At 40.4% G+C, this 25,118-nt stretch overlaps 2 protein-coding genes across 4 annotated transcripts in view; both read right to left on the bottom strand.

The window, feature by feature from the left end:
• Positions 1 to 624: 624 nt before the first annotated feature.
• On the bottom strand, positions 625 to 3,296 carry LOC143347712 (glutaryl-CoA dehydrogenase, mitochondrial). Its single transcript, XM_076777148.1, has 8 exons — positions 3,064 to 3,296; positions 2,875 to 2,907; positions 1,980 to 2,348; positions 1,793 to 1,922; positions 1,494 to 1,716; positions 1,188 to 1,417; positions 887 to 1,047; positions 625 to 808 (listed from the first exon to the last, which is right to left on the bottom strand). Exons 1-8 carry the CDS (start codon positions 3,128 to 3,130, stop codon positions 741 to 743), a joined length of 1,281 nt encoding a protein of 426 aa, XP_076633263.1. The 5' UTR covers positions 3,131 to 3,296; the 3' UTR covers positions 625 to 740.
• Positions 3,297 to 3,829: 533 nt separating this feature from the next.
• The window catches only part of LOC143348464 (caveolin-3), an 81,675-nt gene continuing 60,386 nt past the window's right edge, over positions 3,830 to 25,118 (bottom strand). Inside the window, exons 1-4 of one of the 3 annotated variants that reach the window (XM_076778687.1) lie at positions 5,624 to 5,747; positions 4,719 to 4,807; positions 4,362 to 4,541; positions 3,830 to 4,108 (exon numbers count right to left, since the gene is read on the bottom strand). In XM_076778687.1, the coding sequence (XP_076634802.1) occupies positions 3,911 to 4,108; positions 4,362 to 4,541; positions 4,719 to 4,805 (465 nt within the window). In that variant the 5' untranslated portion in view covers positions 4,806 to 4,807; positions 5,624 to 5,747 and the 3' untranslated portion in view covers positions 3,830 to 3,910. Of the gene's footprint in view, positions 4,109 to 4,361; positions 4,542 to 4,718; positions 4,875 to 5,623; positions 5,748 to 25,118 lie in introns of those variants that run through there. The other 2 variants (XM_076778688.1, XM_076778686.1) reach the window with 2 other exon arrangements.

Raw genomic sequence — 25,118 nt, 5'->3', positions numbered from 1 at the left:
CCAGCTACTATCATTTTTGCTGTCTTCTATATTTATTTTCACATTTACTTTGACGTTACATACCCAAAGTAGTTTCACCACTTCCCATGGATTATACGACTGGCGTGCCATAAAACTGGATCATAAATTGTTTATTTAATTGTAAATGAATTTAAATTTGTATACCAGGTGTTTGTATAACTACTATGCCATTTTTTCGTAAATAATTATTTTCTCTAGAATTAACGTTGCCTCGTAAAAGAGGAAAAGAGAGACTGGTCATTTGATCGGTCATAGTAGGAATGGGTATACATGAAGTGCCGATAGGTTTAGCGTTAACCGATAGGAGCTCGCAGTTAAGGTAAATAAACTCGAGAAAGAGACTGGGTAGCCTTGTCATTTATTGGACGTTCGTTTCTCGTCCCTTTTCTTCCCAATCGTTTCATTTATCATTTCTTCGATATTTGCGTCACCTTTGCTGTTGGGTTGGGATTGAAGCAACTTTTATATTTTCGTTCGATGGCGCGTAATCGACATTAAAAGTAGGGTTTCGACGATTGAAAATCATTCGAATAATTACGAATCGAGAGGAGAAAATCAATTATTGTTCTTCGCTAGTGGAGAACACAGAATAACAAACGATAAGGGATAGAAACATACTTAATTCGTACAAAGATCTGTATAAAATAAATTGCGTTTGGCACATATACATGTACGTATGCGTATAAATAACTATACAAAACGGGCTCACCATTTAGCGTTTATGCACTAAAAGCTTGTATACCGGTAATAGCTCTGCCGAGTATCAGGGCATGAATATCTTTCGTACCTACGGAAAATAACGTTGTAAACAATTTAGTAGCCATTTCTCATCAGGAAAAATTCCTAATGGATCTTGTGTGCGTACCTTCGTAGGTAACGACACTTTCCAAGTTCATAGCGTGCCTGATAACGTGGTATTCGTCCGCTACTCCGTTGCCACCCAACATGTCTCTGGCGCTTCTCGCGATTTCCAAAGCTTTTGTGGACGAATTCCTCTTTATCATAGAGATCATTTCTGGTGTGGCTCTAGAGGATGAAAAAGTTTCAGAAACGCTAGACAGACTTGGCAAATTAAAGGAGATTAAAGTAGACTCTATAACAAATAAATTCTGAAATATCGATTAATCATTCAGGGTATTAAAAACTGGATGATAATATTCCCTTACTTGCCCTCGTCTTTAAGTCTACCGACCCTCAGGCAAGCCTGTAGCCCGAACGTGATGTCGCACATCATGTCGGCCATCTTGAGCTGCATCAATTGGTTCGCCGCGAGTGGCCTGTTAAATTGCTTCCTCTCTAAAGTGTACGATCTGGCTATTTTGAAGCAGGTTTCCGCGGCTCCCAAAGCTCCCCAGGCGATGCCGTATCGAGCGTTGTTCAAACAAATGAACGGTCCCTATTTCGAACGTTCCTTTGTCAAAGACGGCCGTTTTTGTCGCGATTTTACCGATTCGTCCCTCAAAAGCACTTACTTTGAGGCCCCGAGCGTTCGGTAAGAGGTTCTCCGACGGCACTTCCACGTTGTCCATCAAAATCATGCCAGTCGTGGAAGCTCTCAACGAGAACTTGCCTTCGATCTTCGGCGTGGACAAGCGATTCTCGTTGCCGTTTCTTTCGACGATGAACCCCCGGATCTCGCCGTCCTCGCATTTCGCCCAGACGATCAGCACGTCGGCGATCGGGGAATTCGTGATCCTGGATCGACGAACGACATTTTTATTTCACGTGTAAAATGCGATTACGTATCGATGGTTCGCGACGATCGACCGACCATGTTTTGCTTCCGTTCAGCCTGTAAATCTTTCTCCGTTCGTCGTAAGTAGCTTTGGTCTCCATGGATCCGGGATCGCTGCCGTGGTTCGGCTCGGTCAGTCCGAAGCAACCGATCAGCTCACCGGAAACTAAATTATTTCTACCGTCAATCGATTAATCGCATTTATCTTTTTCGAAACACGTACCGAGTTTGGGCAAGAATCGCTCCTTTTGCGACTCGTCGCCGTGAGAATAAATCGCGCCGGCCACGAGGGAGGATTGCACGGAAAAGGCGGACCTGTACCCGCTGTCCACGGCCTCGACTTCCCTCGCCAGGAGTCCATAAGCCACCGAGGAGACGCCCGCGGCACCGAAACCCTTCATAGTGCAACCCAAAATGCCCAGCTCCCCCAGTTCCCTCATGATCTCTTTGTGGAAAATTTCCTTGCGATTCGCCTCGATCACTCGCGGCAATAGTCTCTCCTGGCAGTACGAACGAAACTGATCTCTGATCAAGATCTCGTCTTGGGTCAACTGCGATTCGATATCGAAAGGATCTTCCCATTTGAAGGCGGCTGGTTTAACAAACGGTTATTAAAACGTAAATTTCAGACCGAACTTTCGAATATAATATTACTATTTTTACATTGTTAAAATCTTTTTCGAATATTGAAACGTTTATGGAATATACAATTTGTTAATACAATTAATATACAATTAATTATCCGCGGTCACTTAAGTGGGCATGGTTACTTCTCAAAATTTAACGGAGATAAAGAAAGAGGATAAGTGCGAGTAAGATACAATAGCTGGCATCCGAAACCATATATACAATGTATCGATAACGACCGACGTCAAGTTACGCTCGACACGTTCGATGTTCGAAGCCGCTTGGCTTCCAAGAATTGCTGGGATAACCGCGGGCAGTTAAGTGGGCACTACTGTAGTTCACAATATCACCGCTCTTAAACTAAGGGGCGCTCGACTGCCAATAATTCGTCGGTATTTCAGTTTCTTGTCACGTTGAGTCTCGTAAAATGTTCATTTTGTACCTCGTCTGTACTCTCACAAAGGAAAAAAGGAGAAGAATTCAAGACTTACGCTTTCCTCCGAGAATAGATGAAATCGAAATCTCTGATCGTTCAAAATATCAATTAAGAATAATATTTTGCAACGAAACGAGTAACTCACACCAATCGTTGCGAAGAAACGAAACAACGCAATGATTAAGATACTATATTTCGATTTTCTTTCAACAATTACATTTACGCGATACGATCAAAAGGATACGCCTGGTGGAAATTCCTCTACAAAGCCGACCGTATTGGGAACGAAACTTCTGAGCGACGGCCGCCATATTGATCGAGACTCGACAGAAAACTGACTTGTTGACCTTTCGCGAGAGCGTCTTATCAGTAACTTTCCCCCACTTCGTATAAAGAATCAAACAAACTTCATTTTTTCTTCCGTTTTTGTCGTTTGTCTCAATGTTTTTAACGTCTAATTGATAACAACGTTATACCGGTCGATGGACATTCGCGAAAGTAAATACATTACGTAATCTACAAACTGGCGGAACATTCGAACTCCAAAACTCCATTAGTTGTAGAATTCTTAAAAAAAACTGTGGAATTGCTCGTTACCCTAATCGAGTAAACTACATTTTTTTAAGTCGATCAAAAAACACACAAGACCGGAAGAAAATATTTCTCTAAGACAGATTTTATTTACAAAACATTATAACAATAAATACGTAGATGTAGTATTTTTTTGTATCCTGAACATTGAAAACTATTTGATCCGATTAACGTTATTAGACCAACGGTTTTTAACCTTTGATCCGCTTTTGTTTAGTTTTAAACAAAATATATTTGTTCGTATGGCTACGCGTTTAACGCTACAGCTGTATTTATTTAATAATAAGTCTCAAATAAATGCGTGTAGGAATAATTCTTTGTTCGAACAATTTTTTATCCGAATAAAATTTTGTCCAACTGTGATTTTGAATACACAGTGAGTCATATACCTAATGGTTCAAAATGAGTCGGGTATTTTTAGAATCTTTTGGTCGATTGGAAACGCGCTCGAACGATGATTTGCAAACGATAAGAATGGCCGATTTGTCGGCGATAACACCTTAAACCAGGAGAAGGTCGTCTCTCTGAGCAGGACCGTCTGGTAGTTTCTGATTGTACACTCGAATATTGTGAAACAAGTAGCCGATGGAGTCCGTAAAGGGTCGCACGATGGCCTGCGTCAAAGCAACGAGAAAGTTCCTGGTCGCTGCGCAGGTTATTTTCCAGACGCGGAGGCAAGGCGCTACGCACCATATATGCTGAAATGATCGATTTCTTAATTATCTTTATTGCTGTTGGATAATGCTTGTGCACCGGACAATGTTATTCGAAGTTTTGGCTAGCAATTCGTGACCTCTTGGAGGAGGTTCACGCGCGTTTATCTATCTTTACAGATAGCTTAATGCCGTAGAGACCCTGGGACCAATCAACGAGTACAGAAGGCAAATAATAGGGAAGAATTATTAGTAAACCAATTAAATTTTCAAGTTTTCGATTGTCGGGATTGCTCACCTGAAACGCGAGGCAAGCGAACGAGAAGCCTAGGCAAACGGCAAACACTGGGGCGATGATAACCGAGAGCAATACGTAACAGCATCCCCTGGATAACCGGAAACAGTGCCGACTCAGGCGCCACGCGCACTCGGGGCTACGTATTCCTTCCGGTTCCCCGATCACGTCGTCCCACATCACCTGTTGTATCGTTTTAAATGATTCCATTATACCGATCGTAAAAAGCACTTTTAACTTCTGACTTCTGTGGTCGTCATTTATATCGTTACACATCTCTCCCACCACGATATCCAAAATTATTTATCCCATGCGACGTCGCTCAACTTGCAAAGCAAAGTAATAAGAGTTTCCGAGTACCTGGAGATGTTGGTTGAGGCTATTGGGATCCCTGTCTTCGAGATCCGCGTTGGTCTCGTCCCCGGTGGAGGACTCGGGCTTCTCCATCCCTGGGAAATTAAAAGTCCCGCATTTCGGCAACGAACAGTTAAACGCGCGGCTAAAACGGGCAAACATCGTCGGTGTTGGTGGCGCAAAGACCTCTTTGCTCGGGCCGTAGCCGAGCGACTAGGTCTGCGTGCCTGCTCGCCATCATTACTTAACCATAACGCGCCAACGCTAACGTTCGACTTCCAGCCGATCTATAAGACTTTGCATCGATTGTCGCTTTTAAATAAATAAATGTTTCTCTAGCAGTACCGATGTCAATGCCAGGATCAGCCGCGCGGCCTCGCGCGACAGGTTGTTGGATGAACTTGTTCCGAACGGTTTCTCGGTGTTTTTTCAGAGAAAAACGTTTCGCGAACTACTTCAACGTCATAATCTTTCTATCGATCGCGGCTACGAGTTAACGTAAACGATTCGCGTCGAAGGGCAAAACTGCTCCTCTTCTGGTACCTTGATACTTTTACGTTTCACTACTTGTTGCTAAGACTAGCGGCATTCTCTGATTAAGTTATATCCTAGCCACCAGCTGTCGACCGAACGTTCCGCACGCATATTTTATTCGACTCGTCTCACTGTCGACGAGAGAAACGTTCGAAGCGAAGATCAATTGTTAACGAGGCTCGATCGAGATTATCGATCCAAGAATCAATGCAAGAACGTCTTGGACGTTTTACCAGATTTCACGCGTTCCCATCTGTGTCCGATGGAAGTCCAGCGCGGTAAGTTGTTCGAAACAAGATAAACATGGATCGATTCTTTTCGCTGTTCATCGAGCACCGCAGCCTTTTGATGTATCTTTTGTCGCGAAACATACTCACCGGACTCCCCGTTCGCGACTCGCGCTCCCCTTTTTTTGCCTATGATTTCGGTGACGATGTCGATGAGGGTTCAGCAAATTGAAGACTCGACCACGTCTACGGTTGTTGTTTCGGTTCGGTCAAGCAGGTACGAACAGTCGTAGAATAATAAAATCTCCTATCCACCGGCTGGACAGCGGTCAGAGCGACTGCGCGACCCGCTTTAACCCTCTCCGCAACCCCCGTTCTTGGACACGATCGCTTCGGTACAACCACCCCGACGAAACGAAAGTGAATGGCCCGCTGTATCGAACTCGGACTATTCAAACCCCCCCTTCTCCGTTCGATAATAGACGAGCGTTACGTTCTAACGTAAATAAGTCCGGTTCTCGACGTAAATATCTTTTTAGGATTCTATTTGCACAGTGTTGATCAATTGCCTTTCATAAATAATAATGGAAATCATATAGAATATCTGATTTTAAACTACAAACGAAAATTTCTTGTTAACGAAGAATTGAGAAAGAGGGCATGTGTCAGTTTGCTTTTGTCGGTTCTCTGAAACTATACAAGCTCACGTATGTACGCGTGATCTGGTATAGTGTCAGAAAGTAGAATGAGGTGTCCCCGGTGCAACCGGGGCTCCGTCTGGCATCTCTGTTCTGTGTCCACAAAGTGTAGCGGTATACCCGAGGTATCAGAACAGTTATTACCACGTATTTCACTTTTGTACTTGGGCTTCTTTATTCTTTGCACATCAGTGCTCTAGGGAGTACAGTACAGAACAGACAGATTCAAAGGCAAGACCCTTGAACCTAACGCTAACTTAACCTAGACTTACAACTACCTATTGCATTTATGTACACTACCAACCTTTAGAAAATCTACATCTAGTTCTTCATCTAGTGACTTATTATATTAGGGAGTACCGCTACAAAAGACTCTTTTGGGGCACCACCTAGCGTCGCAGATGGCCAACTATTTCACGATGAACTTAAACGTTCTATCACAGACGAGGTATACAAGTAGACCTACGAACCTACCACCGACGAGGTATATGTATATACGAGTAGACCTATCACCTAATGTATTTTTTCGACCCGATTCTCTGGGGCTCTAGAGCCCCATTACCATTTCCGTGTCACTCGCAACGTTACCAACAGATTTAGAAATGAATACAAGAGGAAATGACACAGAAAATGAAATTTCAGAAAGGCTTCGGTAAACAGTTATTAACGTTTGAAGTTCCGACCGTATTGAATTTTTTTTCTCGAAAATGCGCAAGATTTCGGGGGTATGTGTAATGACCAAAAATGATTGTAATTGACCCCCGCAACCGAAAATAATTTTTTCAGAACGATTTGAAACTTTTCAATTTCGTCGAAAAATTTAGGCACCTACCCCCTGTCGATTTTTCTTAAAAATTACTTTTTCATTTTTAGTATTTTCGTTTGACGCCCTACAGAAAAGTTGTCTAATACTTTTTTGTAGGTACCCATAAGCTCTACTTCAGAAAAAAGTTTCATTGAAATATATTCACAATTGTGGGAGTTATGGCTGTTTGAAAATTGGACCATTTTTATGGGGTTTTTGTCATTTTGCGAGGTCAGGGACCAACTTTTCCAATATTTTTGCAATTTGTACATATTCTCCATCAAAATACGCGTAGTTTGCTTTTTTAAACATTAAAATCGTCCAATCCGTTCAGAAGTTATGACGTTTTAAAAATTCGCATGAAAATTCGGGCAGACATTTCTGGCCAGAAATTAGATTTTCGGTAAGGAATGTTTTTCTCGGAAGTGCGCAGGATTTCTGGGGTATGTGTAATGACCAAAAATGATTGTAATTGACCCCCGCAACCGACAATAATTTTTTCAGAACGATTTGAAATTTTTCAATTTCGTCGAAAAATTTAGGCACCTACCCCCTGTCGATTTTTCTTAAAAATTCCTTTTTCATTTTTAGTACTTTTGTTTGACGCCCTACAGAAAAGTTGTCTAATACTTTTTTGTAGGTACCCATGATGATTTTGTAGGTTGAACTCGATCTTGCGGAGATCCACGTACCTCGAGGAACTAGAAAGATTGCCCCTAAGTGACGCTCGCGATGCGAGAGAAATCTGTCTTTTTGCCCGTAAAACGCGATGTCGTGATGGTAATGGTATTAATCATTGATTCGTGCGATACGAAATCTTAACAAATATTAAAATAATTTTTTACAAGAATACCAATCGCTGCATGTAAACTCCATACAGAGTACGTACTCGACGGTGGTGTGAATTAAACAATTATAAATAAACCTTAGCATTGTTTAACATTCCAACGCAATAGTTTAAACAATTCTTAACAATATGTGGTATATGAATAATGAAAGGGCCCATCAGTATGCGTAAATAATAATTTTTCGCGTAATTATTTGTCCACCGGACGGGTTGAGATGGCTGACACGCGCTGTGCTCTCCCCACTCCTCCGTCACTACATTAAAGGCTCGTGTGGAGACTTACATGCCTCACTCTCGCGGGGGGGTCCAAGGGTGGCGGACTTCCTGGCTCGGTGGGTATCCCGGGATCATCCTAGGCTGATCAGTGGCGACCAGGGGGGACCACTAGTGACCAGAGCTGACCAGTGCTGACCAGTTGACCAATACTGACCAATGGTGAGCTTGTGATGACCAATTGCGACTACTTCCTGGTCATTGGTGAGCTCTGCACAAATTTTCCCCCTCTCTTATTTTATTGATGCCAAATTTACTTGTATGTTTCTGAATACCGTTTGATGGAAATATTGATTTTGTTTGATTTACTAGTTTCTGTTTCGTTTCTATGGATGTTTCCCCTTATCGATATTCTCTTGAATTGTTGGTCATTTTTGTTCTTCCATTATTAATTTTGACAATCCTAGTGGTATCTTAAGTATATATGGTCATTTACTGTTTCTATCTTTCGATTGTTTCTGGAATTCATGTCTGTCTCTAACAAGAACTAATGTTGAAAGACGATGTATGATAAAATACTGCTTTCACTTCTTGTTATTTCGTACAATCGTTTGACTCTTTCCTGCGTACATCAGTATCGTCAGTTGATTAATTATAATTTTTACTTTGATGTTATTTGTGATGTGGTTTCGACGTTTCGTTCATTTTCTTCCGATTATCAGTATCGTCAATTGATTAATTATAATTTTTACTTTGATGTTATTTGTGATGTGGTTTCGATGTTTCGTTCATTTTCTTCCGATTCTGACTCGATAAAAATATTCTCAATTCGTACAATTCATTGACTCCAGCTAGGTATATCAGCATCGTTTATTAATTAATTACAATTTTTATTTTGTCTTTATTTATAATATTCTTAGGACATTTTGCTAAGTACATTGCTAATAGAATAAGACCCATACTAACATACATCATTTAATTTTTTAGGTATGAGTGCTTCTAAATTTCGTAGGTTGTCCAACTTATAGATTTTCATCTACTCCATTACATTCTCCGATACATCAGCGCAACAGTTCTTTAATGATACTAACACAAGTAGCAGTTTTAGTTTCAGGTCAGATCTATTGTAGATCAATTCCAAGGACATCGAGGGAGAACGCTACAACCGCCGAGGGATTCAATCATCGAGGGATTCAACTACCAAGGGATTCAATCATCGAGGGATTCAACCACAGAGGGATTCATCCGCCGAGGGATCTTTAATTCCAAGTACATTAGTCTTAAGCTTCGCCGCGAATATTAAAATTAACGTCGAAGATTTCTCTATTGTCCGTGTTGCCGCGCCCTACCAAGTAATTATTGCCCAAGTAGCTTCACTTTCTCTCGTCCTCTCGTTTCCCGTTTCGATCACCACTGCTTTAATGTAGAAAGCAAGTGATCGGCCGTGTAGTTGGTCCAAAAGATATAATCGCCTTCCCTTGGTAGCTCGAGATATCAAGGGCAGTAGATTCGATCTTAAGATCCGCTGCATGGTTTAGCATCGCGTCGCGTCGCGTATCCCACGATTTAGCTTCATTCCTTCTTAAAAGAGATAATTGCTTGGTACCACTAATTTAGAAAATAGGAGTCTCGTTTTCTCCTATCTTCAGAATTTTAGTTCCGAATCTGCTAGCTCAAATTTCGACGTTAATTTTAAGTCTCTAGTGTATCCGCGTATGTGCCACGCAATTGTTTACCACCTAGCTTCTCGTTCATTCGTTTCCTCGTTTCTCGCTTCGATCACCACTGTTTCGTAGAACGAAACATGTGATCGGCCGTCCAGTTTGTCCGAAAGATCTAGTCGCCTGCCAATGACAGATCGATTTCTAGAAATAGAAATCAATCAACCAAGGGTAGTGTTGATTCGATCCGAAGATCTGCTGCACGGTTCAGCATCGCGTCGCGTCGCGTCTCCCAGAATTTAGCTTCACCCCTCCTTTTAAACAAAACAATTGCTTGGTACAATTAAACTAGACTTAAGCATCGACGACCATTGTACGCGTCTCCGTATATCAAGTAATTATTTAACAAGTAGCTTCACTCGATTCGTTCTCTCGTTTCTCGCTTCGATCACCGCTCTTCCATTGAATGGAACATGTGATCGGCCGTCCAGTTGGTCCGAAAGGTCTAATCGCCTTCTCTTGGTAGCTCGATTGAAGGAAAATGTTTCTTCGCTGGAAGGTGTGGAGTTTCCGTATTCTGCGGAAACGCACACCTTCCAGCGGGAGTCGTTCCTGTCTCAGGTACTCTCTCTTTGTCAGACAACCCAAGTCGGGTCCTTCGGGCTCCCGGCGGGTTGCGTTGGAGAAATGGAGACCTCGATTCAGGGATGCAGCATCCATTTTTCTATAGAGATCGAGTTAGCAAGTGCAGTAGGTTCGGTCCTCGGATCCGCTGTACGGTTCAGCATCGCGTCGCGTCGCGTCTCTCACAACTTAGCTTCACTTCTCTTTGAACCGAATAATTACTTGGCACAACTAAACTAGAAGATCGGAGGGACTTGGGTTCCTTCTATCTTCTTAGTTTAATCATTCAGATTGTAAAATTGCGAAAGGGAGATCGATGGAACTTGGATTCCATCTATCTCCCTTTGGGTCTCCACTCGCAGCAACCTCCACGTGGTGAGACCTGGGTAATATGATTTAGCGTTTAATTAGTAATCGTATCACTCTTTGCTGGGTAATGCAATTATTAATTAAAAACTAAATAATATTAGCGAATTGGCTGCGATCCGCTTTACATAAGTCATCATAAATATAGAGTTTCTTCACTAGATTAGTTTTGATTCTCATTGATTCATCAAAGATTCTAGAGTATTGTCGCAGACGAGGTATGCGAGTAGATCTTTCATACAATGCATTTTTTCGACCCATTTTTATGGTGTCTCGAAACCCCATTATCATTTTTGTGTCATTCACAACGTTACCCTCAGATTTAAAAATAAATTTTAATCCCTCCTATAGTCAACTCACATGCATTTACGCACACACTGCACCTGTCTACCCATCAATGCTAATTCAGTGATTAGTTTTTCAACTGACCGCCATCCATGAGACGAGGCCGCTAAAATCAGCTCCGAATTTTCAGGTCGGTATGACAGTCAGATTCGGCCGCGAAAGTCCATAAGGTGAGAAGTCTACTCATATACCTCCTCAGTGAGGCAAGTGCCTAGACGTGACATCTAACGCATGTTTTAGGTCCATGGGGTTCTAGAGCCCCATTACCATGTCGGTATCACTCGCAACCTTACCAACGGGTTATAGAAAACGATCATAGCACTTAAAACGGTAAGAAATGAAATTAGAGGAATTCTTTTCTTTTTCAACAAACTGAAGCGGTAAGAACCAGAGTCGGGCATCAATTGCGATTGAAAATTTAACAACCAGAATTAAGTCACGGTTCAAAATTACGAACAGCCGTCTCAGGCACCGGAGGAGTTCAGCTGATGCAGCTAAATAAGCTGCTTTGTAATTGTTGGATGCTACCCCGGAAAGTAAACGCGAAAAAATAATTGCAACACTAAAAACAATCGCGATAAAATTCATGATATTATATTTACAACGCGAGTAATTTTTATATTTCGCAACGCTACTACAAACCGCAATTTGTGTTTATACGCAACTCTACCCTGGAAAAGCAAACGCGAAAAATTCTCATTCTTAGCAACACTAAATGGAACTTTACAATTAATGTAAATTATTTGCAAGAGTAACTAGGCAAAGAAACGCGAGTAATTCATACTACGCAACGCTGATAACAAACCGCTATCAAAGTTCTTATTCGCAACACTACTCTGAAAGAAAACGCGAAAAATATTCATCGTTCGCAACTCTAACTGTTCTCGTGATATACTGATCTTAGTCGCAACGCTATCCTGGAAGCAAACGCGATAATATTCATATACCGCGACACTAATAAAATCGCGTATCAAATAATGCGCAACGCTAATTTTACTAATGCGTGCAGCCGTTCCAGGTTGCTTCGTGATGCTGGAGAAGGTACCATCTGAAAAACTACAAGTACTACAACTACAGGCGACAACAGTGACATAATAGGAACATGGAATGACTCTCCATCCTCATCCGAAGATGAAGATGAAGAACCATTTGTTGCAGCCCACTCTTGCGACAGTTTGTCAGGGCCTCTTCGACTCCCGAGAGTCTCTTCTTTCTTCGGCGGTCCTGCCAGAGCCTGAAACTTAAACCTACGCTCGAGATTCCGTGCAATACACAGTCCTCCAACGATTCTACGAATCGTTATCGGAACAGGTGTGGAGAAACTCGAACGGGACGAGCGTTTCGGGGATCCTACCGCGAACGAACGCGACCGCGAAGAGCGACTGTAAAGCCGCGCGATTCCAAGAATCGAAAGTAAAACCAAAACAAACGGTACAATCCGTTTGGATCGGCTAACGTTTCGACTCTTAAAATCGAACTACAGGTACAGGGCTTATAATAGCCCTCCCATGACCCTACCTACTTATATCTAACACGCATACCAGAAAGCAAGTTACCTACCTACCTAACCCTATATTTAAAAAATTGCAAAACTCATTCTCGCAAACATACGCTCCACGGTTCTCACGCATAATGTCCGGGCGCAAAAGCCTACACTAGAGAGGATGCCCCGGGGTTCCTCCGACACCCGAACATTCCACACAACATTCATACTCTAATGTTTACGTACCAATGCCTGAAATCAACCGACAAAGACTAGCGATCATTGCGTATTTCAAGTAACTTTTAAATAATAGAAGCTTTGATAAAATGATTTTCTGCATTCCGATGTTTAGAATCAAGAAATTAATTGTATTTACGTTTCATTAAATATTCGATGTTATTGTCTTTGAACATGCAAAGAGTATGAGCAAGATGAAATAGAATTTTATTTGTAAATTATATTAAAGTTTTAAAACGACGCAATTCCACAGCCTACCCACACACACACACACACACTCATATGTGAAATTGCGTCGCGCACGATACACTAACTCAATGTCAGTCGCACATAGATATTATTAGGCATTTTTAGAAACTAAGTCATCGTGCCCATTGCCTTCGCTCACGCATGTAGCACCTGGGCACTTGGGTGAGTTTAGGCAATGAACACGGAAAGGTATCCTGAAAATCCTGAACTAGAATAAATGATTATAATAAATGCTAGCGGATAACGAAATAGTATTTGTATATTCTTTCTTATTTTATTTCTTTTACTGGACTTGATATTTCTGATAAATAAAGAGGAAAATTTTAATATACAATAATAATGAGGAATATTATTAGCAAAGGAAATTATTCTGATTAAAATTGAATTTTTTAAGACGAAAGGTTTTATAAGAAAATAATTTACTTTGAAAATATAAGGAAAAATTATTGAAGCAAACTGATTAAAATATTTAACCCTTGAGCAATTCTGTTGTCAAAGCGTATTTTCTAAAAATGAAAGTGGTACATAATGCATGTTACTTTGACTCAAGAATTTACCCAGCGCGAAACATCTTTTTGTACATGAATTGTAACATCAAATTTTTGAATAAGAAAAGACTTTAATGCCTTCGGTAATAAGTCATCAAATTATATTTTCATATGAAGCACGAACAATATAAAAAACAATCAATATTACAAGTCAAAGAATTTATTTTTATTTTCTGAGAAATTTCACGTTATATTAAAAATCGCGGAGCACAAAAAGACCCTAGCCTGATCTATAAAATAAAACAATATACATATGTTCCTATTCACGGGTATAAAAAATACCCGTGGTCACTACTCGCCAAAAATACTACGTATACAACCGGGCACCCGTGTTGTTTCGGACCTTTGGTCCTACAACATGATTGGGGACCGGAGGGACGAAAATCACATGCGACTCACCAATCGTTGACTACGACGACGATGACGCTGCCCAGCCAAATACATCAGCCCAAGTTATCTGCATGGTCCAGCTGCTGGTCTCCAGGATGAAATCCATAGTCTGTAAAGCACAAGAAAACAATCATAATCTACTGTACAAATTATAGGTATACATTTAATAAATTAATATAAAAGATACTATGTTCAAAACTAATTACAGGTTTTTGATCATTTAAAAAATTTTAAATCGTTAACAAAATTTGAAAATATTATTCTTTTCTAAAGGTACGTAGAATAAAATAGGATGATACTTACGTTTTTTATTTGTAGACTCTCGCTCAATATACATATATTTCTCTTTGGTGATGCAGTGATTCTAACACCGGCGTCGAGTAATTTTAATTTTTAAAAGAGAAATGAAAAAGAAATATTAAAAAAATGATAAACTAACGCGACCGAAAATCAAAGTCGGCGAACAAGAGGCTCTACTGTCGCGATTTTGGAAGCAAAGAGCCACAACGCTCTGGACAAAATATAAAAATGCGCAATATACACTGACTCGACTTTCGCGTGTGCCTAAAGTATAAACGAAACTCTACTCGAAGCGACTATGCTTCGAAAAACAATCAACTAATCTACGCAACAAACACTGATTCTATCGACCGCATTGCGCGCGGTCACTAAAATTTCTGAAAAAAATACTGAAATAAGAAATAAGAAATAATTAAGTAATCATTCAGACACGTCTATTTATAGATTTAGTATTAAATTTGACCGATAAAAACACAAAAACATGTAAACATATATAGGTACGAACTCACTTGATGTAATGAAGTTGATTTCCCCAATATTCCATTTTCAATTCCTTCCATTTGCCATTTCCAAACATGGCGTCGATTGTATGCCGATAGCGTCCCTTCCAGTCGAACACGACAATCAAAATCTGTAACAGCAATAAAACACATATTACGATTCAATGTGTTAACATAAATGTACTTATAACTTAATTAAACATCGACTGAACCCGAAATATGGTCCATGAATTGTTAATTATGTTTACAGACTTCATAATTGACTACGACTATGTATGGGAAGAGCACGTACGAAACAGATCAAACAGTTTTCGCGATTCCGATTGACTTGAACGTCGGAAACGTCTTAATATTAAATGAAAGCACTACCAGACAATAAAGGAAAGTACTATGAGCGATTTGGAACATTAAGATGACAATAATTAAAAATTACCTGTCTCATTAGACGCGAAGCCTGTCACTGCATCTCATAACACGAGCTTCCAGAGGACAAATGACAGACGGGAACGGTCGCGTCTCCCGCGGGGGGCAAAGAGTGGGGAGCGCGGCAAGATGGTCACGTAGTCCAGTCTCGACTCTCAATCTGTATTTCGGAAGAAAAGGTTAAACCTTATATCTCGAATAACTGAAAATAAATAAAGTAAATACATAAAATAAATGCAAAAAGATATCAGACAAACAATTAATTAATGATTTATTGTCTTTATATCCTTGTGACGTCACAATGAAGAACAGCCAATCACAGACACTGCTTGGACATCGAATATCGATCTGTTAATCGACACAGAAGTAACTAGATCGATTGAAATACATTTATTATCACTATTTTAATCAATGCTTTTTATGCAAAATTTGTGTATGCAACAACAATGGACAAATAATATATAGAGAATATAGAAAGACATTCATTTTTCACGACATTTTTCCTTTGCGTGAATGGTCTCTGTCTCCCACTAAATATTGCACTTGATTATTGCTTGTCTGTATTTATTTCTTTTGTATTCACCAGTATTTTGTAAAAGTAATTTAATTATTACCGTTGCTAGCATTCGTAATCCAGGGTCAGTCATCTGATATGCTTGTTGTCTTTTCAACGCTCGGTTAGATTCTGTTTATATTCGCGGCCGCCGGCCGCTCGACTTAACCTTGCAGCTGGGCTCACAAATTCCTTGTCCGTTCGTCGCGAAAAAAAGTTGCTTTACACATCTTCACTATGCATTGCCTGTGCCCTTAATCCGTGTGTTACGAAAAAATGTTCGTCTGGGACATCTATTTCACACTTCGTTTATGTCTGTACTACCAACTTCTTACCATAAATCAAGCCCAATGTTATCGACATAGAATCAAGATAGATTTTTATGTAAATCTAGTGAAAACTGAAATAAATAATTTTCGAAAATATACTATACACAAAAGGAACATTTACGTGAGAAACTGATTGCAATTTACGTTAAAAGGAAATATTTACACGTTATATGTTTCTACAGTTATAATTAATATATTTCAATCGATCTAGTTACTTCTGTGTCGATTAACAGATCGATATTCGATGTCCAAGCAGTGTCTGTGATTGGCTGTTCTTCATTGTGACGTCACAAGGATATAAAGACAATAAATCATTAATTAATTGTTTGTCTGATATCTTTTTGCATTTATTTTATGTATTTACTTTATTTATTTTCAGTTATTCGAGATATAAGGTTTAACCTTTTCTTCCGAAATACAGATTGAGAGTCGAGACTGGACTACGTGACCATCTTGCCGCGCTCCCCACTCTTTGCCCCCCGCGGGAGACGCGACCGTTCCCGTCTGTCATTTGTCCTCTGGAAGCTCGTGTTATGAGATGCAGTGACAGGCTTCGCGTCTAATGAGACAGGTAATTTTTAATTATTGTCATCTTAATGTTCCAAATCGCTCATAGTACTTTCCTTTATTGTCTGGTAGTGCTTTCATTTAATATTAAGACGTTTCCGACGTTCAAGTCAATCGGAATCGCGAAAACTGTTTGATCTGTTTCGTACGTGCTCTTCCCATACATAGTCGTAGTCAATTATGAAGTCTGTAAACATAATTAACAATTCATGGACCATATTTCGGGTTCAGTCGATGTTTAATTAAGTTATAAGTACATTTATGTTAACACATTGAATCGTAATATGTGTTTTATTGCTGTTACAGATTTTGATTGTCGTGTTCGACTGGAAGGGACGCTATCGGCATACAATCGACGCCATGTTTGGAAATGGCAAATGGAAGGAATTGAAAATGGAATATTGGGGAAATCAACTTCATTACATCAAGTGAGTTCGTACCTATATATGTTTACATGTTTTTGTGTTTTTATCGGTCAAATTTAATACTAAATCTATAAATAGACGTGTCTGAATGATTACTTAATTATTTCTTATTTCTTATTTCAGTATTTTTTTCAGAAATTTTAGTGACCGCGCGCAATGCGGTCGATAGAATCAGTGTTTGTTGCGTAGATTAGTTGATTGTTTTTCGAAGCATAGTCGCTTCGAGTAGAGTTTCGTTTATACTTTAGGCACACGCGAAAGTCGAGTCAGTGTATATTGCGCATTTTTATATTTTGTCCAGAGCGTTGTGGCTCTTTGCTTCCAAAATCGCGACAGTAGAGCCTCTTGTTCGCCGACTTTGATTTTCGGTCGCGTTAGTTTATCATTTTTTTAATATTTCTTTTTCATTTCTCTTTTAAAAATTAAAATTACTCGACGCCGGTGTTAGAATCACTGCATCACCAAAGAGAAATATATGTATATTGAGCGAGAGTCTACAAATAAAAAACGTAAGTATCATCCTATTTTATTCTACGTACCTTTAGAAAAGAATAATATTTTCAAATTTTGTTAACGATTTAAAATTTTTTAAATGATCAAAAACCTGTAATTAGTTTTGAACATAGTATCTTTTATATTAATTTATTAAATGTATACCTATAATTTGTACAGTAGATTATGATTGTTTTCTTGTGCTTTACAGACTATGGATTTCATCCTGGAGACCAGCAGCTGGACCATGCAGATAACTTGGGCTGATGTATTTGGCTGGGCAGCGTCATCGTCGTCGTAGTCAACGATTGGTGAGTCGCATGTGATTTTCGTCCCTCCGGTCCCCAATCATGTTGTAGGACCAAAGGTCCGAAACAACACGGGTGCCCGGTTGTATACGTAGTATTTTTGGCGAGTAGTGACCACGGGTATTTTTTATACCCGTGAATAGGAACATATGTATATTGTTTTATTTTATAGATCAGGCTAGGGTCTTTTTGTGCTCCGCGATTTTTAATATAACGTGAAATTTCTCAGAAAATAAAAATAAATTCTTTGACTTGTAATATTGATTGTTTTTTATATTGTTCGTGCTTCATATGAAAATATAATTTGATGACTTATTACCGAAGGCATTAAAGTCTTTTCTTATTCAAAAATTTGATGTTACAATTCATGTACAAAAAGATGTTTCGCGCTGGGTAAATTCTTGAGTCAAAGTAACATGCATTATGTACCACTTTCATTTTTAGAAAATACGCTTTGACAACAGAATTGCTCAAGGGTTAAATATTTTAATCAGTTTGCTTCAATAATTTTTCCTTATATTTTCAAAGTAAATTATTTTCTTATAAAACCTTTCGTCTTAAAAAATTCAATTTTAATCAGAATAATTTCCTTTGCTAATAATATTCCTCATTATTATTGTATATTAAAATTTTCCTCTTTATTTATCAGAAATATCAAGTCCAGTAAAAGAAATAAAATAAGAAAGAATATACAAATACTATTTCGTTATCCGCTAGCATTTATTATAATCATTTATTCTAGTTCAGGATTTTCAGGATACCTTTCCGTGTTCATTGCCTAAACTCACCCAAGTGCCCAGGTGCTACATGCGTGAGCGAAGGCAATGGGCACGATGACTTAGTTTCTAAAAATGCCTAATAATATCTATGTGCGACTGACATTGAGTTAGTGTATCGTGCGCGACGCAATTTCACATATGAGTGTGTGTGTGTGTGTGTGGGTAGGCTGTGGAATTGCGTCGTTTTAAAACTTTAATATAATTTACAAATAAAATTCTATTTCATCTTGCTCATACTCTTTGCATGTTCAAAGACAATAACATCGAATATTTAATGAAACGTAAATACAATTAATTTCTTGATTCTAAACATCGGAATGCAGAAAATCATTTTATCAAAGCTTCTATTATTTAAAAGTTACTTGAAATACGCAATGATCGCTAGTCTTTGTCGGTTGATTTCAGGCATTGGTACGTAAACATTAGAGTATGAATGTTGTGTGGAATGTTCGGGTGTCGGAGGAACCCCGGGGCATCCTCTCTAGTGTAGGCTTTTGCGCCCGGACATTATGCGTGAGAACCGTGGAGCGTATGTTTGCGAGAATGAGTTTTGCAATTTTTTAAATATAGGGTTAGGTAGGTAGGTAACTTGCTTTCTGGTATGCGTGTTAGATATAAGTAGGTAGGGTCAGGGGAGGGCTATTATAAGCCCTGTACCTGTAGTTCGATTTTAAGAGTCGAAACGTTAGCCGATCCAAACGGATTGTACCGTTTGTTTTGGTTTTACTTTCGATTCTTGGAATCGCGCGGCTTTACAATCGCTCTTCGCGGTCGCGTTCGTTCGCGGTAGGATCCCCGAAACGCTCGTCCCGTTCGAGTTTCTCCACACCTGTTCCGATAACGATTCGTAGAATCGTTGGAGGACTGTGTATTGCACGGAATCTCGAGCGTAGGTTTAAGTTTCAGGCTCTGGCAGGACCGCCGAAGAAAGAAGAGACTCTCGGGAGTCGAAGAGGCCCTGACAAACTGTCACAAGAGTGGGCTGCAACAAATGGTTCTTCATCTTCATCTTCGGATGAGGATGGAGAGTCATTCCATGTTCCTATTATGTCACTGTTGTCGCCTGTAGTTGTAGTACTTGTAGTTTTTCAGATGGTACCTTCTCCAGCATCACGAAGCAACCTGGAACGGCTGCTCGCATTAGTAAAATTAGCGTTGCGCATTATTTGATACGCGATTTTATTAGTGTCGCGGTATATGAATATTACCGCGTTTGCTTCCAGGATAGCGTTGCGACTAAGATCAGTATATCACGAGAACAGTTAGAGTTGCGAACGATGAATATTTTTCGCGTTTTCTTTCAGAGTAGTGTTGCGAATAAGAACTTTGATAGCGGTTTGTTATCAGCGTTGCGTAGTATGAATTACTCGCGTTTCTTTGCCTAGTTACTCTTGCAAATAATTTACATTAATTGTAAAGTTCCATTTAGTGTTGCTAAGAATGAGAATTTTTCGCGTTTGCTTTTCCAGGGTAGAGTTGCGTATAAACATAAATTGCGGTTTGTAGTAGCGTTGCGAAATATAAAAATTACTCGCGTTGTAAATATAATATCATGAATTTTATCGCGATTGTTTTTAGTGTTGCAATTATTTTTTCGCGTTTACTTTCCGGGGTAGCATCCAACAATTACAAAGCAGCTTATTTAGCTGCATCAGCTGAACTCCTCCGGTGCCTGAGACGGCTGTTCGTAATTTTGAACCGCGACTTAATTCTGGTTGTTAAATTTTTTAATCGCAATTGATGCCCGACTCTGGTTCGTACCGCTTCAGTTTGTTGAAAAAGAAAAGAATTCCTCTAATTTCATTTCTTACCGTTTGAAGTGCTACGATCGTTTTCTATAACCCGTTGGTAAGGTTGCGAGTGATACCGACATGGTAATGGGGCTTTAGAACCCCATGGACCTAAAACATGCGTTAGATGTCACGTCTAGACACTTGCCTCACTGAGGAGGTATACGAGTAGATTGTACGTTAGAATTTTTTTCTCGAACATGAGTAGGATTTCTGGTGTATGTCTATTAACCAAAAATTATTGTAGTTGACCTTTGCAACTGGAAATAATTTTTTTAAAACGATTTGAAAAAATTTTTTTTCGCCAAAAAATTTCTGTCCCTGATCTGCCGTCTGATAATACTGGGTTGCCTTTTTTATTAATCCACACACTGCAGCTGTCTCTCCATCAGTACTAATTCAGTGAATAGTTTTTCAACTGACTGCCATTCATGAGAAGAGGACGTTAAAATTACCTCCGAATTTTTAGGTCGGTATGGCAGTCAGATTGGGTCACGGAAGTCCATAAGGTGAAAAGTCTACTCTTATATCTCGTCTGTGGTTCTATCACAGACGAGGTATGCGAGTAGATCTTACATCCAATGTATTTTGTCGGCCCACTTTTCTGGGGTTCTAAATACACATTACCAGCGTTTACAAAGTTTTCGATCGCAGCGCGTGTTCTTCGAGCCTAAGAAGTGTTGGCCAAATCGATAGATGGGGCAACGATGAACTCTTATGCGTCGAAGAACGTATACGTTATCGATCATGAAAAGCGGGCCGGTGTATTTCAAATTTCAAATCGAAAGAAAACAAGACAATGATAGGAATCGAACAATTTTGAACGCGCTGGTCGAAATAAGAAAAGAACTAAACGGGGCGTAGAGAGCTTTCTGGAGGGAACATTTTAACCGGATGCAACCGTCTTGCACGAAACAAAGATAGCCTTTGGGCTTTCTTGTTGCGTTTAGTTGGCCCGTAAACGTCATCTTCCTACTGTCGAATTCTGCGTAGACGCAAAGAAAATCCTTTGATGGAACTCGCGGAAGATCCATGGACTCGGGAACCGTCAATCGACGGTCGAGTACCGGTCTCGTTGATCGATCAAAAAGCGTATCGCAACTTTGTGCTCTGTGGCGCTGCATCGCTGCGGTGTGGAAACTCGTGAGAATCTCGTAAGACAGAAAAGGATAGGAGGGGAAGCGTTTCGTCGGGCCTGCTAGTGGACTTATTAGTAAGGCTTTCTAGCAGGCCCTGCCTTAGACGATTGATATATTAGGAAGTCGGTCGAGGAATGTATAGCAACCGAGTGGTCGGTCAAGCGCTTGTGAGAGCACGACCCCTCTGGTGGCAAGCATGGAAGGCGACGCCACAGCTCGTTGAAGGTTTCATCTTTACAGTTTATTATATTAAATAAAAATGGCCAAATTTAATTAAGGGACGGATACGAACAGTAATGAATGTAAGGAAGGTTAGGGAGAGATGTATTTGGTCGGGGCGAAAAACGAAAAAATAGGTTCCTCGGTGTCTGTGGGATTAGAGGAGGGAATGTGTGTGATCGGCAGCAACCTTGTGTAATCGTAAAGGAACAAGCGTGTAGGTGCAGCCGGCGTATTGCGCCATTGGGACACGGAGAGACCGTCGGACCTTTCGATCAACGACACGTGCAACTCGCTCGACAATAACTGCAGGCCCGGCGCATTGGTGCCATAACCGGGGTGTCATAACCCTCGGCGAAGGTTGCGCAAGTCGAGGCTCGATTGTATCGGCGCCCGTTCCCGGGCTCGTTTAGCTGGGACAAATTCACGGATCGATTCACATCGGCACACGTTCGCGGATCGATATAGTATACTCAGCGATTCTATCCTACCGTTACTCGATGGAATAGTACGAATAAAGGGCTAGTCGAAAAAATCGTTTCTCTTGAGTAAACCACTTTGTACGTTATCTTTTATCGAAACAAAACGAAACTCGGTTAACGCAGACTCGTTTCTACGTGTTAGAGGTTGTCTTACTGCGACGGGTCCGCTATCAGGCCCAGGACCAACACTCCTTTACAATCTACGAGGTGTGTAAATTAAGTAATGAGACTAATTTTAAAAAATTTTTTTATTCGAGTAGAATTACAATTCAATATTGTCTCCCTCAAAATAATTTCCTTGGGAAGCCACACAGCGCCTAGAGACGATTCTTCCAATCCTCATAGCAATGTTGGAACTCGGATACTGGTGTAGCCTTCAGCTGGTCGGTTACAGCCGTTTCAATGTTTTTGAGTGTCCCAAAATGCCGTCCCTCGTGGTAATTTTTCAATGTCGGGAAAAGGAAAAAATCGGAAGGACTCAAGTGAGGCGAATAAGGAGGTTGAGGAGCCGCAGGAATGTTTTTACTGGCCAAAAACTCATTTGCTGAAATTGCTGTGTGACAAGGCGCATTGACGTGATGCAACACCCAGTTGTTCTTGATGTTTGGCCTCACACGCATGACCCTTTTTCGAAGTTTTTCTAGAACCTCTCGGTAAAAGTGTTGATTGATCGTTTGGCCTTGAGGCACAAACTGTTTGTGGACGATTCCCTCGCTATCGAAAAAGCTAATCAGCATGGCTTTTGACTCATTTTCAGAACGCACTAGAGAGAACTGTTTTACGAAAACAATTGCTACGGACAACCAAATGACTCTAGCGGGTACAAACTTGTATCGAAGGCGTATCACACGTTCACCTACAGTCTCTCCATGTCCCGCGTCCCAAATGTTGACAGATCGAACGCTACGTTGCCAGTCTCATTACTTAAGTTACACACCTCGTATCACACGATCGTATTTGCATCGCGTTCGTTGGATTTCTGGCCCGGTAGGAGTCTTATGAAATTTTTACCTATCGTCCCGGTGCGCGAGGATGCAAGGGAAAGAGCAGGGGGTAGTCGAAACCGCGAGCAACGCGCCGCTGAAACGGGTACAATGGATTTACCGGAGCAGATTAACGGGACAATAGGGAATATCCGGTGCACGGCCTATTGTCGCATCGATCTTCAATCTGTCGCGCGGCGGAGCTGGCGTCAAAACGCTAAACAAAGCAACCGTGTCTGCGGATGACAGGACGAATCCACACGCGTGAATGATAAGCTCGTACGTAGCGTTATGATGGACATTCCGGAGCAACGCTGCTCCAAGTCTGCTCGATGTCCCTTCTTCGTTCTTAATGGACTCGAACAGTTCTTACCCTCTCTCGATCCTCTTCGATCAATATTGCTAATCACAGGCGAGACAAACTTTTTATAATACTACGAGGGTCGTTCAATAAGTCCTTAGAAAAAGATAGAAAAACAAAATATTTTAGGTAGTTTTTTTTTTTTATTTTTCAACATAATCTCCTTTTAGCTCTATATACTTTTCCAAGCGTTTCTCCAACTTCGTTAACCATCTAAAAAATAAGATTTCGGAAGGTCCTCAAAATAGGCATCTGGGCGGTGACCTCCTCGTTCGACGTGAACCGTTGTCCGCTAAGCCATTTTTAAAAATTTGGAAATAAAAAAAAGTCACTGGGGGCGAAATCCGGTAAATACGGTGGATGTTGTAACAATTCGAACTTTAATTCCGTGATTTTGGCCATCGAAACTGTACAGGTCTGCACCCGTGCATTGTCTCGATGGAAGAGGATCTTCTTTTTTCAAACGAGAACGTTTTTTCTTGATTTCTTCGCTCAACCGGTGCAATAACGACGCATAATACTCTCCAGTTATTGTTTTCCCCTTTTCCCAGTAATCGGTGTAGATGATTCCGCGTGCATCCCAAAAAACTGTGGCCATCACCTTGTCGGACGATTTCACCGTTTTCGCCTTCTTCGGAGTCCATTTGTCTTCAAAAACCCACTGGTTTGACTGTTCCTTTTTGTCTCTGGAGTACAGTGGTGTATCCACGTTTCGTCCACAGTTATTTATCGACGCGGAAACTCGTCAGGATTGCGACGAAAAAGCGCCAAAACGCGGCACCCATCTTGCCAAGATTTTCTTCATACTCAATTTTTCGTGCAAAATTGAAAACACTGTACCTTGCGATATACCTGTGGCCTCAACTATTTCGCGCACTTTGGTTCGTCGATCACTCAAACCCATATCGTGGATTTTGTCAATCATTTCGGAAGTAGTCACTTCCACTAGGTGTCTCGAACGACGTTCATCATTTGTGGATGTACGGCCACGTTTAAACTCATTTACCCAATTGTAAATTGTTGCAAACACAGCTCGAACCTCACTTTTTTCCATTTTTCTAATAAGTAAAAGTTTCTTGCTTCAGTGGATAATAAAAATGAAATCGTGTGGTGGATATAACTGAGAATTTGACAGATGTCTAGTGAATCATGATGTTTACTAAAAACAAAAGTTTTCGAGGCTACGAGCACCAGCTCTTGGATTTTCTAAGGACTTATTGAACGACCCTCGTATTATATTATATTATCGCAATATTTTCAAACGAATAACATTCACGATGAACTTTATTTCTCTGGTACATTTGTTCTTTATTTGCTCTTACATAAGACGTAATAACCGCTATTTCTATATTTATCCGTATCGTAGCCGATAGGGTCTCAATAACGATAATGGAACATAAAAATCGTTTGCTTTTCTCTCGCCATTGAAACTGTCTGCCCATTACACGTGTAAAGCAACGATTAAAGGTACACCATTAATAAGTATTTAATCTGAATGGCGAGAGAAGCAATAACGGCGAACATCGGAG

Source organism: Colletes latitarsis, chromosome 11 (assembly GCF_051014445.1).
Source record: "Colletes latitarsis isolate SP2378_abdomen chromosome 11, iyColLati1, whole genome shotgun sequence".
Classification (NCBI taxonomy): domain Eukaryota; kingdom Metazoa; phylum Arthropoda; class Insecta; order Hymenoptera; family Colletidae; genus Colletes; species Colletes latitarsis.
The sequence above is the reverse complement of the archived record's forward strand: the minus strand, read 5'-3'. Positions and strand labels throughout refer to the sequence as shown.

Excerpts from the sequence above, each read along its gene's own strand:
- LOC143347712 (XM_076777148.1), bottom strand. The coding sequence starts at position 3,130 with ATGGCGGCCGTCGCTCAGAAGTTTCGTTCCCAATACGGTCGGCTTTGT. Across the intron at positions 2,349-2,874 it reads ATCTATTCTCGGAGGAAAGC|CCGCCTTCAAATGGGAAGAT; the intron begins GTAAGTCTTGAA and ends TTGTTAAACCAG. Across the intron at positions 1,923-1,979 it reads GCGATTCTTGCCCAAACTCG|TTTCCGGTGAGCTGATCGGT; the intron begins GTACGTGTTTCG and ends GAAATAATTTAG.